General features: G+C 42.4%; 1 protein-coding gene across 16 annotated transcripts in view; it reads left to right on the top strand.

Moving 5' to 3' along the window:
- Positions 1-21085, top strand: part of MICAL3 (microtubule associated monooxygenase, calponin and LIM domain containing 3) — a 215204-nt gene that overhangs the window by 70988 nt on the left and 123131 nt on the right. For all 16 annotated transcript variants that reach the window (XM_058559164.1, XM_058559163.1, XM_058559169.1 and 13 more), the window contains one exon: positions 19963-20302. In XM_058559164.1, coding sequence (XP_058415147.1) covers positions 20039-20302 — 264 coding nt within the window. In that variant the 5' untranslated portion in view covers positions 19963-20038. Of the gene's footprint in view, positions 1-19962; positions 20303-21085 lie in introns of those variants that run through there.

Raw genomic sequence — 21085 nt, 5'->3', positions numbered from 1 at the left:
ATTTGCAAAAATGTAAAACAATGTTGACTCTTCTCACTAGATTTTTCTTTTGGAAATTTTTTTTTCATAAAATATTTATGTAAATATGTTAATGGGTTGTTGTTTTAAAATGAATTAATAAATATTGAAATTTTTTCTTAGTTTCAACTTCAGATACAGCAAATACTGACAGATCTTTGGGTCCTCAATATTTTTAAGAGCGTAAAGGAGTCCTGAGACCAAAATTTTGTGAAACTTTGTTATAGGGCCTTGTAGGCCATTGTAAAAATCTTTACTTTTATGCTAAGATGAGAGGCATAGCCATGGCTCTGGCTGAATCAAACAAAATGAAATTTAGTGAAGATAGTTAAAAGGTCCTGATGGGTCTTGAAAACAAAGCACATAAATTGAGTGCGGGGGACATATTTTGGAAGCAACACATTAGAGATAAAAAGACTTTGGTGTTGTACTATATGGTCTGTGTCAACAGCTTGGGACACATTCCAGCCAAGCTCTTTTCTCTCTTAGTTGAAGCTTGTGTTCTACTGGAGGAGAACATAGCTCCTATATATGAGCAAATAAATCATATATACTGTGTCAGGTGGAAGAAGTGCCAGAGGAAAAATAAAGCAAGGTGAGGAGGATAAAGAGTGATGTGAGGCAGGTGCTGTTTCGTGTAAGTGGTCAGGAAAGGTTTCTCTAACAAGGTGTATTTGAGCAAAGACCTGAAGAAAGTGAGGAAGAAGCCATGTGGCCATCTATGTAGAGAGAGCATCAGGCAGAGAGACTAGGAAGGGCAGAGACCCGGGGTGGGCAGGCTGCTGGGGTGCTTGATGAACAAGAAGGAGGCCAGTCCGGCTAGAGCCTAAGGAGCACAGGGGAGAGTGGTAGGATGTGAGCAAGAGGATGGGTGTGAGGGCAGGTCACTCAGGGCCTTATAGACCATTGTAAGGACTGGGTTTAACTCTGAGGGGGGAAGCCACTGGAGCATTTGAGCAGAGGTATGACCTGATTTGACTAACATTTAAGTGAATGCTCTGGCTGCTATGTGGAAAATATTGGGGAGCGAGGGGATGGGATTTGGACAGTGGAAGCAGGGAGAGGCTGTTGCAGTAATCCAAGTGAGAGATGATGGTGACTTTGATGAGGGTGGTAGAGGAAGAGATGATGAAAAGTGGTTGGATGTGGGCTGTATTTTGAAGATAGAACAGACAGAAGTTACTGAAGAATTGATTATGGGATGTGACAGAAATCAGGATAATTCCAAGGTTTTTGGATTGAGCAACTGGGTGGATGGTGGTGCCGTTTGCTGAGATGCAGAATACTAAGGAAAAAGCAGGCAAGGGGCAGGAATGGGAATCAAGAGCTTGGTTTTGTGTATAAGTTTGAGATGCCTGTCAAATATCCAAGTAAAAATGTCAAGTGAGCAATTGACTATACAAGTTCAGAAGAGAGGAAATAAATATTTGGTTGCCATCAACTATGTGTACTATAAAATGGTGCTTAAAGCCATGGAACTGGAGGAGAGCATCAAGGGCAGAGTTTTTCAAGGTGACTTGTGCCTGATTAATGGATCATGAAATCAATACAGTGGGGATCAGCAATTTTTTTCAATGAAATAGAAGGGAAAACATCAGGGTATTGCAGTAGAAAGGGTTAATTTTGTCTTGTGAAACTTTTAAAAGATTACATTTATATAAAAATATACAGAGAGAGAACTGTATATGATTTAAAAAGTTTGAAAGCCACTAATGTGTAGGTAGTGAATGTAGATTGAGAAGAGACCCAAAGACTGAGTGATGCCAAGGCCATTTCAGTATGCAAAGGTTGGGCATATGTGAGGGACCAGCAAAGGACATGGGATATGCTTAATGAGGCAAGTGGAAACCCAAGAGAGTGTCGTCCTGGAGGCCAAGAGGAGGGGGTGACAGCTGTGACTCGTGCTGCACATAGGTTGAGGAAACAAGGATTGAGAATTGACTGTTGGATTTGACACTGGAAGTCATGCGTATCCTTGGTGAGACTTTTCCGTGGAATGGTGAGGATGGAGCCTAATTGTTGTAAGTTCAGAAGATAGTGGGAGAAGAGACAGTCATGACGACAAGCACGGGCAGTGCTTTTGGGGAGTGGAGTAAACTAGTCAGAGGGGATGGGGTCAGGGCAGGTTTTTTTTTTGTGAGCAAGATCAGCCCTGAGCCAACATGCATGCCAATCCTCCTCTTTTTGCTGAGGAAGACCGGCCCTGGGCTAACATCCGTACCCATCTTCCTCCACTTTATATGGGACACCGCCACAGCATGGCTTGACAAGCGGTGTGTCGGTGTGTGCCCAGGATCCGAACCTGAGCCGCCAGCAGCAGAGTGTGTGCACTTAGCCACTATGCCACAGGGCCAGCCCCAGGGCAGGATTTTTAAAGACGAGAGGTCTTATGTTGATGAGAATAGTTCAGTTTGGGGGGTAGGGATTGATGCAGGAGGCAGTGTGGTTGAGTAAGAGAGAGGGGATGGGATCGGTACACAAGAGGAGGGTTGCTTCAGGTAGGCATGTGGATAGTTGTCCTTCATTGTCTTAGGAGGGAAGGCTGATGAGTTGGGCATAGACATTAATGATAGGAGCTGGTGGAAGAATGCTAAGAAGGTGAAGAAGCTGAAAACCATGTGAAAATAGAAGTGGTTGAAGGAACTAAGGAGAAGGTGTAGAGAGCAAGTAGTTGGAAGGCTGTTGTGTAAAAGAGAAACTAATTTTGTTCTGGATACCTCTAAGAGGTAAATTTTAGACCACTGGGTAAACAAAACTATGGGCAGAATGATTTTGGTCTTCTACATTGAAGTTGAGTCCTTGGGAAATTAACATTTCAAGCTGCTCAAAGATTGTGAAGACAGCTTCATAATGTAGAAAGTTGCCTGTCATTGGAGCTGTTTGCGTGTTGTGGATGACATATAGAAGATGCAAGTGTGTGATGGCTGATTAAACTAGATGATCTTTCAGATCCCACCCAGCCTTGACCATTGTGTATTTTGTGATTCGTGCCAGTTGATAGTAGGCGGACTGGACAACTGAGAAACCGCACATTCTGTTCCAGGTTAATGTCTTGCCAGTGTTTGTGTGTTCTGGGCAAGCATCATAAAGCTTTAGCTGCAGGCTCTGCCTCTGGGAGAGGGAGGTAAGTAGATGTTACAGAGTGTCTTCCTGAGACCTTGCGCTTTCCCCACCAGCTCCCCAGTCATCTTGATGGGGTTTTTACAGCCCTTTGAACTGCTGCCGCTTCTCTGAGCTCCTGTGCAGCAGGGGCCCCCTGGGGCCCCAGAGGGCACCCTGCACAGCTGCCGGCCAGACCACTTACTGAGTCTGCATAAGCACAGGTGGTTTGGTAGCCCTCTAGTCAACAAAATCTCATTGAGTGCCTACTGTGTGCCTGGAACTGGGTACATAGAGCTGAGCAGAGTAGATTGGAACCCGCTCTGTGGAGGACAGTTTTTGGTTGTGCTTTCCCACAGCCTCAGAGCGCCTTTCTCCCCAGTCAGAGGCCCTTTCATCACCTGAAGCCTGGGACATAGCCATGCTCTCAGATTCATGGGGCAGGACAGTGTTGGTCTTTTGGTCTCTTTGTAACTCAGCTCTGTGTGCTCGGTAGTGGGTAGGTTGAGGTTCACCTCCTGTCCTGCCCTGAGATCCTACAATGAATGGAGTAGCATTGTGCGATTCGAAAATGCTTTGTTATTGACTCCTCAGAGGTGTTGCTGACGGCTAGGGTGCTAGAGCCTGCTGAAGAATGCAGACCAGTAAGCACTGTGTTAGTACTATTTTAGGTGCTTAGCCTGTCAGCAGCCAATAAGAAGAATTACTGTGAAACCAGACTGCCCTTCCATTTATGAAAGGGCTCCTTTTCAAAGGAGCAGACGCAGCAATACATGGTGAGAAGAAAAAGAATCCTGTATTGTGTGTCCTTGCTAAATTTACTTGAAACTGCATATCATTTGATAGCTGGCCAGCTGTCTTCCTAGCAGATGTCGGGGGAAGAGGGCTAATCTCCCTCTGCCCTTTCCCTTAAGGTTCTTCTGGCTGGCCAAATAATCAACAAGACAGGTTAGCAGGAGAAAATAATACCAAGTTTAATAACATGTATACATGGGAGAAAGCAGGGACACTGCGTTTCTCAACACAATAGCAAAAATTCTCGTCTTAAATATCATTTTCAGCCAATGACAAAGGAGGATTTTGGGGGTGGGGGAGTCAATTACAGGAGATTACCACTAAAGCACAGTAAACAAGAGTAAGGTTTATTATACAGCCCCAAGGCCTTATCTTCCACATTGATAAGTTACTAGAAATGAGCTCACCCCCCCTCTCTTCTCCAAACAGAGAGGGAGATACCTTTACAAATGGAGATTTCCCTTATAAATGTAAATGATTGTCTGGCAACTCCTGCAGGGCCATCCAAAGAATGTGGCCAGAGAGACAGGACTCCGGATAAGATGGGCTTGTTGGTGCCTTTTCTATTGTAACCTCTATCCTAAATTATCTTTTATAGCAGTCATGATAATAACCCCTTCCTAAAACAGATTTTTTTTGGTTTTAAATTCTTTAGGCAGTTTGGGAGGGGAAACTCAAATATTTTTCCTGAGCTCTCTGAGTCCTTATTGTCTTCAGCTCGAAATAATCCGCATACCAGAGTGGTGCTTCCTGGGGCAGCTTGCCCTGAGCACCATCAGTTCCCTCCTCTGAAACTTCCCTAGAAGTTTCACATATTAAAAGCTGAGCTGGTGACTGTGGAGAGAGAAATCGTGTTAGTACCCGGGTGATAAGAAGTCTGCAAAGAGAGAAAAGAACATAGATTAGAATGAGGATGAACAAGCAGAAAAGAACAAATCGGAGCACATTTCCCCACACTCCATTAAACCAGTCCCCCAATCCTGGAAACAAGTCAGTCCAATAAAATGTGTGAGCTTCGTTTATCTGATGAAAAATGTCAATCTTTTCTTTTAATAGATTTAAGTTAGATATTACTTGACCTGTTTGATTCACATAAAAACAACATTTTTCTCCAATGATTGCGCATGCTCCTCCTTGCTGGGCAGTGAGTACGTTCAGAGCACGCCGATTTTGGAGCACCACAGATGCTAGGCTGTTAATCTCTGACTGGAGTATGTTTAAGGTTTGCATGGTGGTGTTGAACTCTTGTTCCATTACCATAGAGAGATTTAATATTGCTTTTTCTAACTCATAATCTCCAAAGCCGGGGAATAGGACTCTCAAGGCTGAAAAGAACTTGGAGTTGTGATACACAAGTGGATTTTCCATGATTTTTCAACTGGCACGTTTATGTGGCACAATCTTATGAACAAACGAACCCAAGTTTGTAATTTGGCTAGCATTTAAGGTGGAGTGTTTGGTGACAGAAGGAGCCAGGTATCCAAGTCCGCATCGTCCTGACCAATTAGGTGGGAATCCTTTATACACTTTGTTGCCGCATAAAATGAAAAGACCAGTGTAGGTTAAAGACAAGGTTAGAATTGAGTCTGTAGTTCCCAGGATCTGGACTATTTCATGATCTGTGCCACTTGTACTGTTACTACCTAAACATCTCCATTTTCCATGAACTCCAGTCAGTCTGCGAGAACAGAACAGATTGCGGAATAGCTGGTACAGGAGGCCTGCAGTCTGATTCTGACAGCTTTATAGCTGTCAGATGAGCTGGACCAGGTGAGTCCAGATTTTTGATCCACCCATATATAGTCTGTGGCATTGGGCAGCTTAACCATGCGGATAGCTGCTATACCCCAAGTTGCACACGGGTGGCTCGTAGGCCATCCAGAGCACTTGGTGATTTGGCAAATGTTTGTGCCAGAGGGAGTAGTGATAGAGTCACTTACAATTCCCTTGAGAGTTCTGAAGATGCCACCTGCGGAATCAAACCACAGAGTTTGACGGCAATATTGTCTCGGTATATCACCCAGGAAAGGTCCAGCGCCATGTTTACTTTCAATGCAGAGGGAAAAACTTTCACTTATTGTTTGTGCTTGGGCAAGGGACAGTCCTTGACCTTCTAAGTAATCTTTCTGGGGCCCAAGTGACTCACCAGGAGAAGAAGCAGAGTGAAGTTTCCCTTCTTGCGGATACCATACTCTGTTACTCGTCCATTTTCCATACTTAGTCCACCAGGTGTTCATATTAGCAGGAACAAAGACTAGTTCAGGTTCTTTTGCACTATCTAGCTGTTGACATAACCAACAGTCAGATTGATTAGTTAGCGTGGCTAGGGCTTGGTAAACTGGCATAAGGGGGTGTTTGGTCTGTGCCCGACCTGTTGAAAAGGAGAGGGTTAGTAAAAGCAAGACACGGATGGGAAAAGAGCCCTTAGCGGAGACTTAGAGAGGGGAAGAGGGACAGATAGAGACTAGCACTCTCCAGTCAGCTTTCTATTAAATGATTAAAAAAATATATATATATATATATATCCACTAATAGTTTGTGTGTGTGAGTGTGTATATATATAGGGAGTTTTGAAGCAAGGGGGAGGAAATGGGTCAAAGTAGGTTTTTTTGATCCGTGATCTTGGGAAAAGCTGTCTACTTCGTGATGTCGGCTGCTTCTGGGGCCTGGCTTTTGGCCCTCCTTAGTTTAAGGTCTCCTGTGGGGATTATCTCCCAGTTGTCTTGAGAGCGATGTTCTGGGTCTATTTTGGCGTGGCTCGCATGGATCCAGGAAGATTTTTCCTTTATTTTGATGGCAGTGCAGGTCATCAGTAAGACTTCATAAGGTCCTTCCCAGCGAGGTGACAGTGCGTGTTTTCTTCTAAAGACCTTGATGTACACCCGGTCTCCTGGTCGAAAGGGATGGCAAGGCTTGTCAGAAGGTGGTGGCCATGCCTCTTCTACCTGTTGATGATATGCTTCAAGTATACTAGTTAATTTTTGTATATAACAAGTCATAGCATCAAATTGTTCACTTAAGTTCCCATAATATTCATTTAATCCAGGAATTGAAGGTTTAGAGACGCCAGTAGGCATCGGACGTCCAAAAACTATTTCAAAAGGAGTCAGTCCATGTCTTCTATTTGGAGTATTTTGAATCTTTATAAGGGCCAAGGGCAGAGCCTCTGGACATTTAAGTCCAGTTTCTTGACAGACTTTTCTTAGAGTTCTTTTTATATCTAGATTTTTACGTTCTACTTGCCCTGATGACTGAGGGTGATATGGGGTATGAAATTTTAATGAATACCCCAGAGTTTTTGCAAGCAAGTGGTTTATCTCTACTGTAAAATGAGTTCTTTGGTCTGATTCAATCCATAAAGGAATGCCAAAGCGAGGAATAACTTCAGTTATTAATTTCTTTACCACTGTTGTGGCATCTGCATGTCTGGTCGGATAGCATTCAGTCCATCCACTAAACATGCAGACAATAACCAAACAGTGAGAGTAACCTAAAGCTGAAGGGAAGTCTATAAAATCCATTTGGAGTGCCGCAAAAGGCAACGTGGGCCTGGGAGGACTTCCTGGATCACACTGATTTCTCCCAGAGACTTGGTAAGATTTGCAAGTTGTGCACTGGGAGGTGATTTGGTCAGAAATTTTATGGATGCCAGGGCAAAACCAATTGTCTTTCAGTTCCTTAACTATCCCCCGTTTGCACATATGTCCCATTTGGTGGGAGATAAGTGCAAGCCAAAAAGTCAAAAGAAAAGGAGCTACTGGAAGTCCATTTGGTCCAATGTATAATCTATCTGATAATTGTTTGGCACCCTTTTGTATCCAATTGTCTTTTTCAGATTGTGGGGCATTTGCCTGATAGTTAATAACATCAGTCAGGGATAAAGGCAGGTTTAAGAATTGGGTGGAAAACGGATAAGGGGGTCCATAGTGAGCTGCATGTTTAGCAGCTCTGTCAGCCCTGTCATTTCCTAAAGATATGACATCAGTCTCCTTAGTATGGGCTGAACAATGAACAATGGCAATTTTTGAAGGAAGGTGAATAGCTTGTAATAAGGCTGTAATTAAGTGTCCATTAGCAATAGGAGTTCCTGCAGAAGTTAAGAAACCACGGGATTTCCAAATTGTGCCAACAGCATGGCAGACTCCAAAAGCATATTTGTGTAAACGAAAGAAAAACAAGGTTAATGGTTAGAGCAAATTGTAAACCAGTTTTTGAGTTTAGAGGACTGCCAGTGAAGAAGAATTTTAGATGTCAGCGTCAAAGTATCTTTTGCAGTTTAAAATGTCTCTGATGGTGTCGTCAGGTCATCTCTTAAGTTTATATCAAGTTCATCAGCTTCAGTTTGTAAGGCTTCAGGAAAAAGGGCAGGTTCAGTTCTCAGTGATTTCAAATGAAAATGATGGAAAAAATCAAAAACGTTAGTTTGGACATCTGTAGCCAGATATTTCAGGAGACTAGAAGAAATCAGGATCCAGTCCAGTCAACAGATATAAAGTAAAAACCTCAAAAGACAACAAAACTAGGATCTAATATCCGCAAATTTATACTGAAATAGTTTTTACTGAAATATAATTTTTTTCTCTAAAATCACCCTCATTTTTATTAAGATAGCAAAATTAAAACTAGTTTGCAAAATAAGTCTAGTTTTAATAGAGTTGGCTCAATTATTTACATAGGTACAGCAAGAATAGCAGTTGATCACATAGGCTCTTTTAAATCTGCTTTGCTGGAACTTTTTATAAGGAATCTCACATTGAACTTTAAAGGTCTCTCGAGGCCAGGAAAGCCAAGCCAAGGATTTTGTCATCAGACTTTGTCTGCAATACCTATAAATTTGGGTGAATTCCTCTATTCCGAGGTTTCCCCAAAATATTTCAAGGTTCCTTGTACCTGCCAGATAAGTGACATTCTTTACTTATCCTGGTAAGTGCTGCTTGGAACATAAGGTACCAGGCCAATATTTCTACGTGGCTTTATTTCATAAAGTCTAATCTTCATTCTTTAAAAGCTGTATGGTTATATTGTAAATATGATGTTCCAGTCACAACCTTGGTAATAGAACCAGTGTTTCCAATTGTGTCCTGTTATAAGGAGAACAGATTTTTATTGAACTTATGTAAATAACTATATTGCCATGAAAACAACAATATTTACTTACTAAGAGTTTCTAAATTTGAGGGATCAGGTAGAGAGAAAAAGATAAATATTTCAATTTTATTTATAAAAGTATCATTTACCAAATTGCTATAAGTCATAGCTAGCTCAGGAGAAAAGAGAAAAAGTTTTTCTTAAATCTGAAAAAACATTAAAAATTCAGCAATACTTTAAATGAAAAATCATAAAAATTATAATCATCCTTATCAGTTGGTTCAGTCCTGTGTAATCTATTCTTGATCCCAATCTTTTTGTTAGCAGCTTTATGAAGTTATCAGTCTCTCCATCAGATTTCTATAATTTTTTTTTTTTACCTAGTTCAGTTTTATGATCAGAAAGTTTGTCAGAAGCCTGTACAGTTCCAGTGTAAATGTCAGAGTCCTTTCTATGAATTTTTTTGAAGTTGAAACATTTTGCAAAAGCATTAGAGCAAAGAAATAAGTATGTAAACAACAAGACCTCAAAATGGCAATTGACAAGGAAATTTGGTTAATTTTGTGACATACAACACTTTAAAATAATAATAACCAGAATTATGACTGATAACCAGGACAGATCAGAATTTCAGTAATGTTATACAATTTTAAAACACCTATGTCAATAACATTTGCCCACATAGTAGCACCTAAGCAGGCTTATCATCACTGGTCTGACAATGCTTTCCATATAATTGAACATATTGAATAAGCCTAATAAGTTTAGTATCTTTCCCCTTATAGGAAGAGAGCAAATTTCTTTGAGAAGTTCCAGGGCCCTTTGAAAATTCTCAAAGAAAAAGTAAAAAAAAGACTTTATTTAAGATATGAATTTTGGTGGAGCTTGTCAAAAATATAAACAATCAAAGCAAACAGAGCATTAACAGTCCAAAAGCCTTAATAGAGAGACCTCAGTCTTTTGAACGTAGTAAGTTATTTTAACAGTTTTTTTTTTTTTTCTGTCTTTTAGGTAGACTTACTCAAAGGTAAAGAAAAATCTTTTGTAACCTCTTTATCAAGTTTAAGAAAATTATCATTTTAAGAGACAGAAGACCAAATTTTAATTTTGCACCAGCTTATTTCTGCTATTAAAACTCATTTACTTAATTAAAATTTATTTCAATCTTAGCCAACTTGACCATGCATAAAACTCTTTTTCCAGAATTCTTCTTCCACAAACCTTTTATAACTTTCCTTTTACATTCAGAATTTGTCCCATGTCTTTCTTTTCCCTCCTAGTACTTGAGGACAAATTTATCTTTCTTAACCAAACAAAATATTTCCATTCTTTGTACCTTTATACATCTTACTTTCCTTGTACACAGACATATTTTTCTTAATTTTTAGTAGCTTCAATCACATATACTAATTAGGAATTTTACCCCTTAGAAACCTTAATTTGTAAGTAAAAACTAAGTAAACAATTGTAAACTTTCTTTTACATTAGTATCTTGTGGCTTGGAAAATTTATAAATACTTCATAACTTCTAGAAACATGTTACTTTATAGTACAATCTTTTAATAAAACACACGTTTACCAATAGAGCCAAAACACCTTTTAGTTTTCCTGTAACGAAAAGCCAAAAGTAGACAAACGTACATTTAGCAATCAATGTCTAATATCTTATGTTATTTGGAAATGATGATACTCAGTGAATTTTTATCATAAAACTTAGCAAAACTCTCAAGTTGTAAGTCACCAAAAAGAGTTTGGAAGCTGTAACCACAATAACACATAATTATTGTTTAAAGTTTATCTAACATTTATCTTTTTTACAACTATTTAGTTACTTATTTCCAATAACTATTTAGATTGCCTATAAGACTTCATAAGACATTAGATAAAATTAGCCATCATTTAAATTACTATTTTTGTTAACCAGTTCTGTAATAGAAATAACATCAGTTTTTTTCTACAAAATTTTATGCAATTTTTATCACTTCTTATACCTTTAAACATAATTATCATTAAGATTTTTATCAATAGGTCTTGGTCTTCTAACTTTGGACAAGAGAAGCATTCCCAGTCAGACATTTTAAAACATACTCAGGCAAAGTTGATGTAACCTCTTTGTATAAAATTATCTCAAACATTCCAACCTTTATAATCTTATCAACACTTACACTTTTACATGTTTTCAATTTAATTGTAACCTGAGTCAAGGTCTTAAGACTAGTCAAATTTTTTTTTCCTTCCATTTTCTGGCCTTAATTCTTAGGTACCAATTAAGCAATTATGTGAGAGCTCTCAAAAAATTTTTTTTCCCCAATTTAGAAGTTTTTCCAATTCAAAGGATCCGTCGTCTGGCCATTGACGAGTAGGATCTTCACTTGTATATTTATTCCAATAGTGACTCGAACCAATAAGCCTTTTTAAGGAAAGACCCGGAGGTAACTTTCCACGCTTAGAATAAATCTACCATGGACGCAAGAGGCGTCCCTGGTGAGGGCGCAGATGATGTAGCCCCCATGATCCACAGAATTTACTCCCAAAGATATTCAGAGAAAGTAAAGACCTTTGTTGCACAGGCGGTAAGGATAAAAGGGTGTCTCCGGTCTCCCACAATAGTGTGGGACGCCTCCAGTCACAGACCCGCTAATCTGTGACACCGGGCGGGCGATACTGGAATGGGATTTTTCCAGCACTAACAAGCAACGAAGGTTAAGACAACAAAAGCCCTTATGGACTGGGCCCTTTATGACAAACTCCCCTGAGAACTTGGCACAGCCGGACAAAGAGACAGTTCGGAACCCCAGTCTACTCGACTGGCCACCAAGGTGCACCCCGGTAAATGCACCTTCCGTATGGTGGAGACCAAGGAGAATATTCTCACTGGTCACAAAGCCAAGTTTTCTCAGGACACAGAACAAGACAGAAGGAAAAACCTCATCCGGTTTTTTTTTTTTTTCTGTGCACAATGACAGCTTTAGTCACGCCTTAGGTCTCTTGGAGCCAGAATAATACCTGGGGGGGAGGTGCCGCGGGGTTGGGGACTGTGTGCTTTTACAGAGTACCTCGTCGTTGCACGGACATTTTCTTGCAGTTGGCGGGGGACCTGTGTCATCTACCCCGTTCCGTGACCCAACTTATCCTGACACGGGAGTCTTCTGAAAGTGGCGAGCGCCCTAATGGCTCTTAACTGCTCGACCCGCGCCCACTTAAATTTGCGGCCTTTTTGGCTTCCAAGATGCCCTTGGCAATGACATTCACTTCATGTGCATAATAACCCACAGCAAAGTTTGTAGACGCCGGTCTGGTGAGACCCGCAAACTCACCAGTCTGTGGGGCCGGCCCGGACAGCAGGCTTGTAGGGCCTATGCCTGCGTCCTACCCTATGGTATTTCCTTCTTATGACAAAAGACACAGACAAAAGAGAAAAACAGAGACTATCTCTGGGAGGAAAAGGGATCAAGATCAAAAACCAAGAGTACTCTACCAAATTTAAACCAAGAGTCACTAAAAGCCCAAGAAACTAGTTTCCCAAATATTTTCTCCTGCCAATCTAAATTTAGAAAGAGAAAAAATTCTCACCACTTCCTTCCGCCGGACCCCGCAGATAGAGATTCCGGGAGGCTGACGTGGTAAGAAGTCTTACCTTTTGCCGGCTTTCGTCAGGCGTTCCCGTATCTCATCATCTGCAGTAGTCCAGGGAGAAGGCAGGTCTTCCAGCCAGAGAAGACAACTTACCAGCCAGTTCTTCTCCTGGCTGGCTCGCCAAAACTGTCGGGGGAAGAGGGCTAATCTCCCTCTGCCCTTTCCCTTAAGGTTCTTCTGGCTGGCCAAATAATCAACAAGACAGGTTAGCAGGAGAAAATAATACCAAGTTTAATAACATGTATACATGGGAGAAAGCAGGGACACTGCGTTTCTCAACACAATAGCAAAAATTCTCGTCTTAAATATCATTTTCAGCCAATGACAAAGGAGGATTTTGGGGGTGGGGGAGTCAATTACAGGAGATTACCACTAAAGCACAGTAAACAAGAGTAAGGTTTATTATACAGCCCCAAGGCCTTATCTTCCACATTGATAAGTTACTAGAAATGAGCTCACCCCCCCTCTCTTCTCCAAACAGAGAGGGAGATACCTTTACAAATGGAGATTTCCCTTATAAATGTAAATGATTGTCTGGCAACTCCTGCAGGGCCATCCAAAGAATGTGGCCAGAGAGACAGGACTCCGGATAAGATGGGCTTGTTGGTGCCTTTTCTATTGTAACCTCTATCCTAAATTATCTTTTATAGCAGTCATGATAATAACCCCTTCCTAAAACAGATTTTTTTTGGTTTTAAATTCTTTAGGCAGTTTGGGAGGGGAAACTCAAATATTTTTCCTGAGCTCTCTGAGTCCTTATTGTCTTCAGCTCGAAATAATCCGCATACCAGAGTGGTGCTTCCTGGGGCAGCTTGCCCTGAGCACCATCACAGACAAGGCCTGTCTATTAGACCTACAGGTTCTCTGGCCTTGAGGCAGCGACGGGCTGGGAGCAGGCATTCTAATGAGCTTTTATTTCTCAAGCCTCATTCTCAGGTGGTTTTTCGTAATGGCTAAGGCCTTGGGCTCTGCAGTGGTCAGGTCTGGATGCAAAACATGGCTGCACTGCTTTCTTACTGTGTGACGTTTAAACTTCTTTAAGCTGCAGTTTCCCCATTTGCAAAATGGAGATAATAGATTCAACCTCATGGGACTGTGGTGAAGATTAGGTGAGATAAGGTATGAATCTAACAACTAGTAACTATTCAGTATGTTAGCTATTTTTACCATTATTCATGAAAGTCCTTCTCTCTTTCTTGTTTTAACATCTAAATTTGGCGGGAACTTATTGACACAGATTTTATTCCTTCAGCCCCTCCCACCCAATGCCATTATCACACCTTCCAGAACAGATGGAATGGAGAGGGTAAAGAGTGATGACGGGGGGCCGGCCCAGTGGCACAAGCGGTTAAGTGTGTGTGCTCTGCTGCGGCGGCCCGGGGTTCGGCTCCCGGGCGCGCACCGATGCACCGCTTGTCAGGCCATGCTGTGGCAGCGTCCCATATAAAGTGGAGGAAGATGGGCACGGATATTAGCCCAGGGCCAGTCTTCCTCAGCAAAAAGAAGAGGATTGGCAGATGTTAGCACAGGGCTGATCTTCCTCACACACACACACAAAAGAGTGATGACGGAACAGAGCAAGTTTTGAAACATTTTTCTTTCTTTCAAAAAACAGAAATATCTGTGGTCTCTGATTCTGTTGTGTAAGTAGCCATTTATTTAGCCTGAGTATAACCTTTTGTTGCTGGGATTATAAACTACTAGATAATCATAACAATACTACCATTTATTGCTATGGTAGTATTGTTGCTATGTGCAACAATACTTGCTATGTGCCTGGCACTGCTGCGCATTTTACATTCATTACCTCAATTCCTGCAAAAACCCTGTGACTTGATGGGTATTACTTTCATTCTACAGACAAGGAAACTGCTTATAAGACCCTGGGCATTGGGCATTGTTCTTTCTGACTCCTTGTTCTCTGGGTTATCTGGGACAGACATCAGCACACCCGCCATGTTTGTTGGGTGTTTGGTTCTGACTTGGACTTTTAGTGGGTGTTCAGGGTGACACCCACGAGGCAGAGGTCAGTTTATTTCTGACTCACTTTACTTCTCAATTGTGTAGGTGTTCTTAATTTGCTTTTCCTGAAGACATAGGTTGTTAGCAAAGAGAGTAAAATAAAAGTTAGAGAAGATATAGCATAAGGGTTAGGGCCATACCACTGTCTTTCAGAACTGGAAACTTAGAAGAGAACCCAGAGGTTGTCTGGTTCAGGTTCCTCTCAGACGCCTCTGGAAAGGGCCATTTCACAGCCAAGAATACGGTGCTGTGAGGATTTATAACAAAAGTGCTACATTCTTGCTAATTGCTCCTCTTCTAATATCACTCCCTGCCCAGGCTGATCATTGCATTCTGAGATACCGCTTTTTGGTAGCAGGTTAAAAGGCTCCTCTGTAACATCTAACTAGTTCTCCTCTACCTCCCCCAGCCACACAGGCCAAGGCTAATGCTGTTCCCCAGGACCGGTCCTTACAGTGCCAAGCTGCTGGGCTCCCATACAGAATCCCATGAGGGGATTCTGTTCCCCTCATCAACTGCACAGAAATGTAGTATGTTTCCACAACAGGTCAGGCTATAGCTACAAAGACCTGGTCCCTGCCCTAAGCAAGCTCACAGTTGTGGAGGAGAGAGCCGTGTAAATAATGTCCTTGCAGAATGGCAGGTGCAGATGAGGAGTAGTACCTTGTGACTAAAGAGTAGATGCACTGAATGGGGAGGGTCACGAGGTAGGGGTGGGGGCTGGTTTCCTGGTTCCTCAACATCCTGCTGAGTGGCAGTTTGATGCTAAAGATGATGGAAAGTCAGAAAAGAGCTGAGGATGAAATACAGAAACAAGAATACACGAGAAAGACTGCTCTCCTTTTGTATCTTGAGCTTGCTCCCTTATCTAGGAACCTTATCAGAGAACCTTATCAAGGGTTCTGAGAGTATAGGAGCTGGGAAGCGTTAGAGGCGACAAGGAGTCTCATTCCCAGACGGTCTGATTGACCCCCTACCCAGGCGAGGGCCTTGGTGTCCCCATCCATAGATGATAGTGGCGTAAGCGGCCCTTGTCGCAGCAAGACTGATCAAGAACTCAAGGCATTTGGTGACTTTGGTCCTTGTTTCTGAGGCAAAACACAAAGGAGTCTCTATAATCTGAAGCACGTTTTTCATCTACGTTCCTCCTGATGACATTATATATACCTCCTTCTAAGATCTATTTAGACCAGTTCACACTTCTGACTGACTAGGCTGGGAAAGGAGCGTTTCATAGATTCCTTTATGAGAGAGATTTGCATATCTGCTGGTATGTTAATGGTGCAGTGGCTAGGGAGAAAATTAACTAAATTTGACTCTGGTTTCATACTCTTGAAGTGTAATTCTTATTTTGTTGTTTTGTTTCCTTTTTCTATTTTTAAAGATAATTCTCCCCCTACCCCTCAAATAACCACTCACCTATTCTAAGAGCCAGAGATTGTCCCAGCCATGAGTCAGACAACCTTTTACTCCTGTTGTAAATAGAAACATAAGCTCTGTTCCTGCATGTACTTCATGGGCTGTCTCTCCAGCACTTTCCTCCACAGCCAAGGAATGTGCAGGGCTTCTGAGTCAGCAGTCAGCTGCCACAGGACAAAACAGGCAAGATATTGTCAAGTGGCAGAAATTGCAGTGATGCCCTGGAAACCTGGCATCCCCTCCTCTTCCTGTTCCCTCCTCAGGCTGTTCACTTCCCTTATCCCTTCCTTCCACACCTTGGCTTTTCAGTCCCCAGGATTTCTGGCACCTTCCGGCCAGGTTTCCTGGTCTCTAGGTTCCTGTGATTATGAATGTTGCTTTTCCCAGGATACTGCTATGTGTGGTGCACAGGGCTGGGCCAGGAGAGGCCAGGAGGAGCGTGATCTGGGTTTGACCTTCAGGAATGAGGGAAATGAGGGCGATAATAAGAACAGCCCTTCTCCTGTAGTTCTCCCTGGCTGCTCTCATAGTGAATCAGAATGCCAGATAAGTAAGTCTTACTAAATGAGACTGTCCCATTCCAGCAGAGCGACAGAATAATGCTGAAGCACGCTAGAGTGTCTTCCTCATGGGTCATTTGGTTTGCAAAGTAGGAAAAGTGAGGCAGCCCAAGGGAATTAACATTGTGTAGTCTTACCTTGGGTGCTTGTCGCGTTGTTCCAGGAACCAACTTACCTCTATTTATCTGTTGTCATTAGTGACCTGCAGGTTGAAATCTCTTGGACTGGGCACTTAATACTTGCCTGCCGCTCAGAAGCAGGCGCTCTGCAGCTGTCTGGGAGCTGTGGCTGAAACCTGTTAATTTCAAAGTGTTTTACATCAACAGAAGGATTGGGGGCCAGTTGTTAATGAAGGTGTTCGTCTGTGGTGGGGTCTGATTTGGAAGTTCTCTGTGGTAGTTAGCAGCTCTGTGGAAGTGAGTATTTATTTCAAACAGTGGGCTGCAGCCAACCGAGGGGGTGTTAGCTTACACACTCTCCTTTGAAAATAAATGCCTAAGACTCTCTGAGGGAGGTGTGAGCATGAGGCAGGCGTTACGGCAGGCGTTATGGGGAAAGCCTTTAGAAATGCTTGTTGCAGGATCTTTAATGTGTTGGTTTCAGCAAGAACATGGGTTACTGAGTGCCAAGGCCAAATCCTGGCAAGGAGTGGAATGTGGCTGCTGTTTAGGAACAAAGAAAAATCATTTTCTCCCTTGACAACAGAGGCAGAGAGATTAGACCAGGTGTCTTCAAAGCTTTGCAAACGTTGGGTCTCTGGTGGAGTTGAAGTTGACTACGAACTCAGGGTATGCAAGGTCAGGATTGCAAAATGCTGTCAGCTTGCCAAAAAACAAACAAAACTACAGAAATTCCCACAAAGAAGGCAAGAGGCAAAGAGGGCCCCTGATGGAGTGAACACTCTGGGACCATTGTTTCTAGTCATTGGTTGTCACCTGTCACCCTTCTGCCTTTGGATAAACACATCTGGCTTTTTCTGCCCCTGCAAGCCATCTTTTAACTACCTTCCACGTCTAGGATAAGGCTTGGCTCATAAGAAAAAGAATGGGCTCTTTTTAGGAACTTTAAAATATTTCTCCTGGTGTTTCCTGCTACCTAGAATAAGATTTTATTTAGGAGAAACTGAAGGTTAATTCCAGTTAATTCCATTTCTTGCTGGACTCTTGGCCATGTGGATATTGGGATGAGCTGCACTTTTCAGCAATGTAGTTTTTATATCCAGAGCCAGGAGCGCTTGTTGAGTGAGTCATGTATTTCAGATGAGAGGCTGAGTCAGTGTGCTTCGGATAAAAAATTACCATCTTCAGCTTGGCCTCCACAGAACATGGAGAGTGTTGTGTCTGTTGACGTAGAAAACACGAGAGGAAAATGGCAGTTCTTGTGTTTAGTTATTACTTTCTCTCATGAAACTTGACACATCTCCAGTTGATTTGGTTTAACCTTATAATATCATGGTGAGGTGTAGGAAGAAGCAGAATTTTATTTCTGCTTCACAACAGGGGATTTTGTTGCTCAGTGGCTTACCCAGTGTAAGAGCTTCAGGACAGAACATGGGTCTCTTCCATGTCAGTCTAGAACCTGGTGCCTGTCTTCTGAGAATTGATTTCATCAGCACGTATAGTTCGGTGGTTCCCACTACCCTTTTGGTTAGTTCACTTCTTGCTTCCACACCCCTCCTGAACACAGTGGATTGACAACTCCCTTCCTTCATCTCCCCACATCTGCAAGGGTAAATCCTCTTTAAATTAAATTTCCAGTGCAGTCCTGTTTGTCACATTTGTGGTAAATTGATGATGCACCTATGATGAACCATTCTGACTAGAGCATCAGGAATAAGTCCTGTGACCGTGAAGATTTTCTCAGCACTAAACTCAGAGAACTTCAGAATTGGAAGAGAGTTTCAGAGATGGTCCAGTCTAACCTCATGGTCCTACACAAGGGAAAATTGAGGCCTAGTGAGGCAAAGTGGCTTATTCAGGGTCATGCAACCACTATCTGGTACATGTGGGCTCAGAGCCATGTTAGTGCTCATCTCGTTGACCTGTCCTACTTCTCTGTTCGTCCTATGGCTTAGTTTTGGTTTTTGGCCCTTTACTTCCTCCCTCCCAATAACAGTTCTAAGTGGTAATTATAAATAAAACGTGGTACAAAATGTTGAGACAGACCCCAGGGAGTGAGTGGATAAAGGAGCACCTAAGGTGCCATCTCTCATCTTAAAGCTTCTATCTAGCAAACATAAGATGGTAGGTGTGTGGTGGTAGGTTTTTAATAAGTGAAGGTATAGACATCATCGTTATTATTGTCAAATAAGTTGGTGGGCAAAATGGAGTGACTCTAAAATCTTCCCACCCTGCCATGGAGCACAGGCAGTGTGGCAGGACTTTTTCAGTCCTTTAAATCCCTGTTGACTTGATGCTCCTGAGATGACTATGGCACTGCCCTTTGGTTCTCTTCAGACTTCTCTCCACTGTGCCTCATCATCTTTTTAGAGAGCTCATCTCACTCTGCCAGCCCCTTACAAGTGGATGAGTCCAGCTCTCATCCAGAGCCCAGGCTCTTCTCTTCCCATGGATTCTCTGTGTGTGATTTAACTGGCTTTCATAGCTTCAACTATCACCTGGATGTTAGTGACTCCCAAATCTGGAACTGGGGCCCAAGCTACTCCCCTGAGCTTCAGATTCGTACCAGACTGCCTAGAGAGCACCTCCACTAAGGCAGCTCAACGTAACAGGTCCAAAAGGGAACTCGCTACCCCACCCTCACAAAAGAGTTCTTCTGTTTTTAGTCCATTGGCCTAGTGTCACCATTTACTCAGTGGCCTAAGCTGGCAACCTGGGGATCAGTCTTGACTCTTTCATCTGTAAAAGTCACTCATAAGCCTTCCTATTTTACTTTCTTTCCCACATCCTGCATTTCTGCCCTGCCTGGCTAACGTTTATTCTGAAAGATTCAGCTGTCACTTCTCAGAGGTTCATTTTCAACGAGGACCCCTCCCTGTGATTTAGATACTCTTCTTCTGTGTCCCCAAGTCCTTGTGCCTCTCGCTCTAATGACACACTTAGCATAGAACATTTAACATTCTGTTTATGAGTTTGTCTCACCCACTAAGCTGTAAGGTCGTTGAAAGCAAACACTGTCCTACTCACTTTCCATCCCTAATGTCTCAGAGAGTGCCTGGAGTATCGAAGGTGTGCACTGTACATTTGCTGAGTGAATGACTATGACACTGAGGAACTCCACTTTGAAAAAGAGTTATGTCTCCTAGAAAATGTTTGTGGATACAACTTTGGATTTGCTAACATTCCTTTTTCTTTCTTTTTGTTAGATTAATGTGACTGTGTCAGGTGGATTGACAGCCGTCTCACGGACCCCTTTGTCAGGGGGTGCAGAGAGTGGGAGGCATGGAGGAGAAGAAGAATGAGACGACGAATCAAGCTCATGTCCTCTTTGACCGGTTTGTGCAGGCCACCACCTGCAAGGGAACCCTCAAGGCCTTCCAAGAGCTCTGTGACCACCTGGAACTGAAGCCTAAGGACTACCGCTCCTTTTATCACAAGCTCAAGTCCAAGCTTAACTACTGGAAAGCCAAAGCCCTCTGGGCAAAGTTGGACAAACGGGGCAGCCACAAAGACTACAAAAAGGGGAAAGCATGCACTAACACCAAGGTAAGGATTTGGCTACCCTCAGGCCCTGGGATCACTGACCTAAGATTTAACCAGAAAAGAAAAGATTTTGAGTAGAGGTAGGCCAAAGGAAAAGATTGAGTACAGGTAGACTGGGTGAGAACTAGGCAGAGTCTAGCCACGAACTTGTATAGGAAGTCAAGCTTATACCTTGTTGAAACTTTGTGGATCCACTAGCTATGTTCATTTGACTGTTCTGTGTACCAGACCCTATTCTTATTTCGTGTATTCACATATTGAACATTCAGGGTTTGAACTATTTAAGAGCAATCCTGAAGTCAAGTGGGGTAGGAATTTCTTATTTTGTAAGGCTCTATTTTGAATCTCATGCTGCTAGGAGGATGCAGGTCACTTAGCCAAAGAAGTAGCCAAGCCCTATTAGCATCCTATCTGAACATGGCTTCATGGTACTCGGCATGTCATCTTTACAAAGTCATCATTCCATACTCAGTAACTAGTAAGGTATAGATAGTATTTGCCAACTGAGGATTTGCCACAGTCTTCAGATCTCTTTTCATCCATATTCCAAAGGTCTGTTTTGATAAGCAGAGGCCTTATGAACCAAAGTATTTCTTTTGCTTTCTTCACAATCTAGAGAAATAGTTTCCATGAAACAGGTAGACCTGGGCAAAGACCTGAGATGTTCAATCGTATGTGCAGGGGTAGGTGTGAGGAAGTGGAGAAGGAACAATATATTTCCTGCTTTCCTCCTTATGTAAGAACACCTTCTGTCAGAAGTTTGGAAAAAGCTAGCAGGGGAATGAA

Source organism: Diceros bicornis, chromosome 17, assembly GCF_020826845.1.
Source record: "Diceros bicornis minor isolate mBicDic1 chromosome 17, mDicBic1.mat.cur, whole genome shotgun sequence".
NCBI classification, from domain to species: Eukaryota; Metazoa; Chordata; class Mammalia; order Perissodactyla; family Rhinocerotidae; genus Diceros; species Diceros bicornis.
This window is presented reverse-complemented; position numbering and strand designations above follow the sequence as displayed.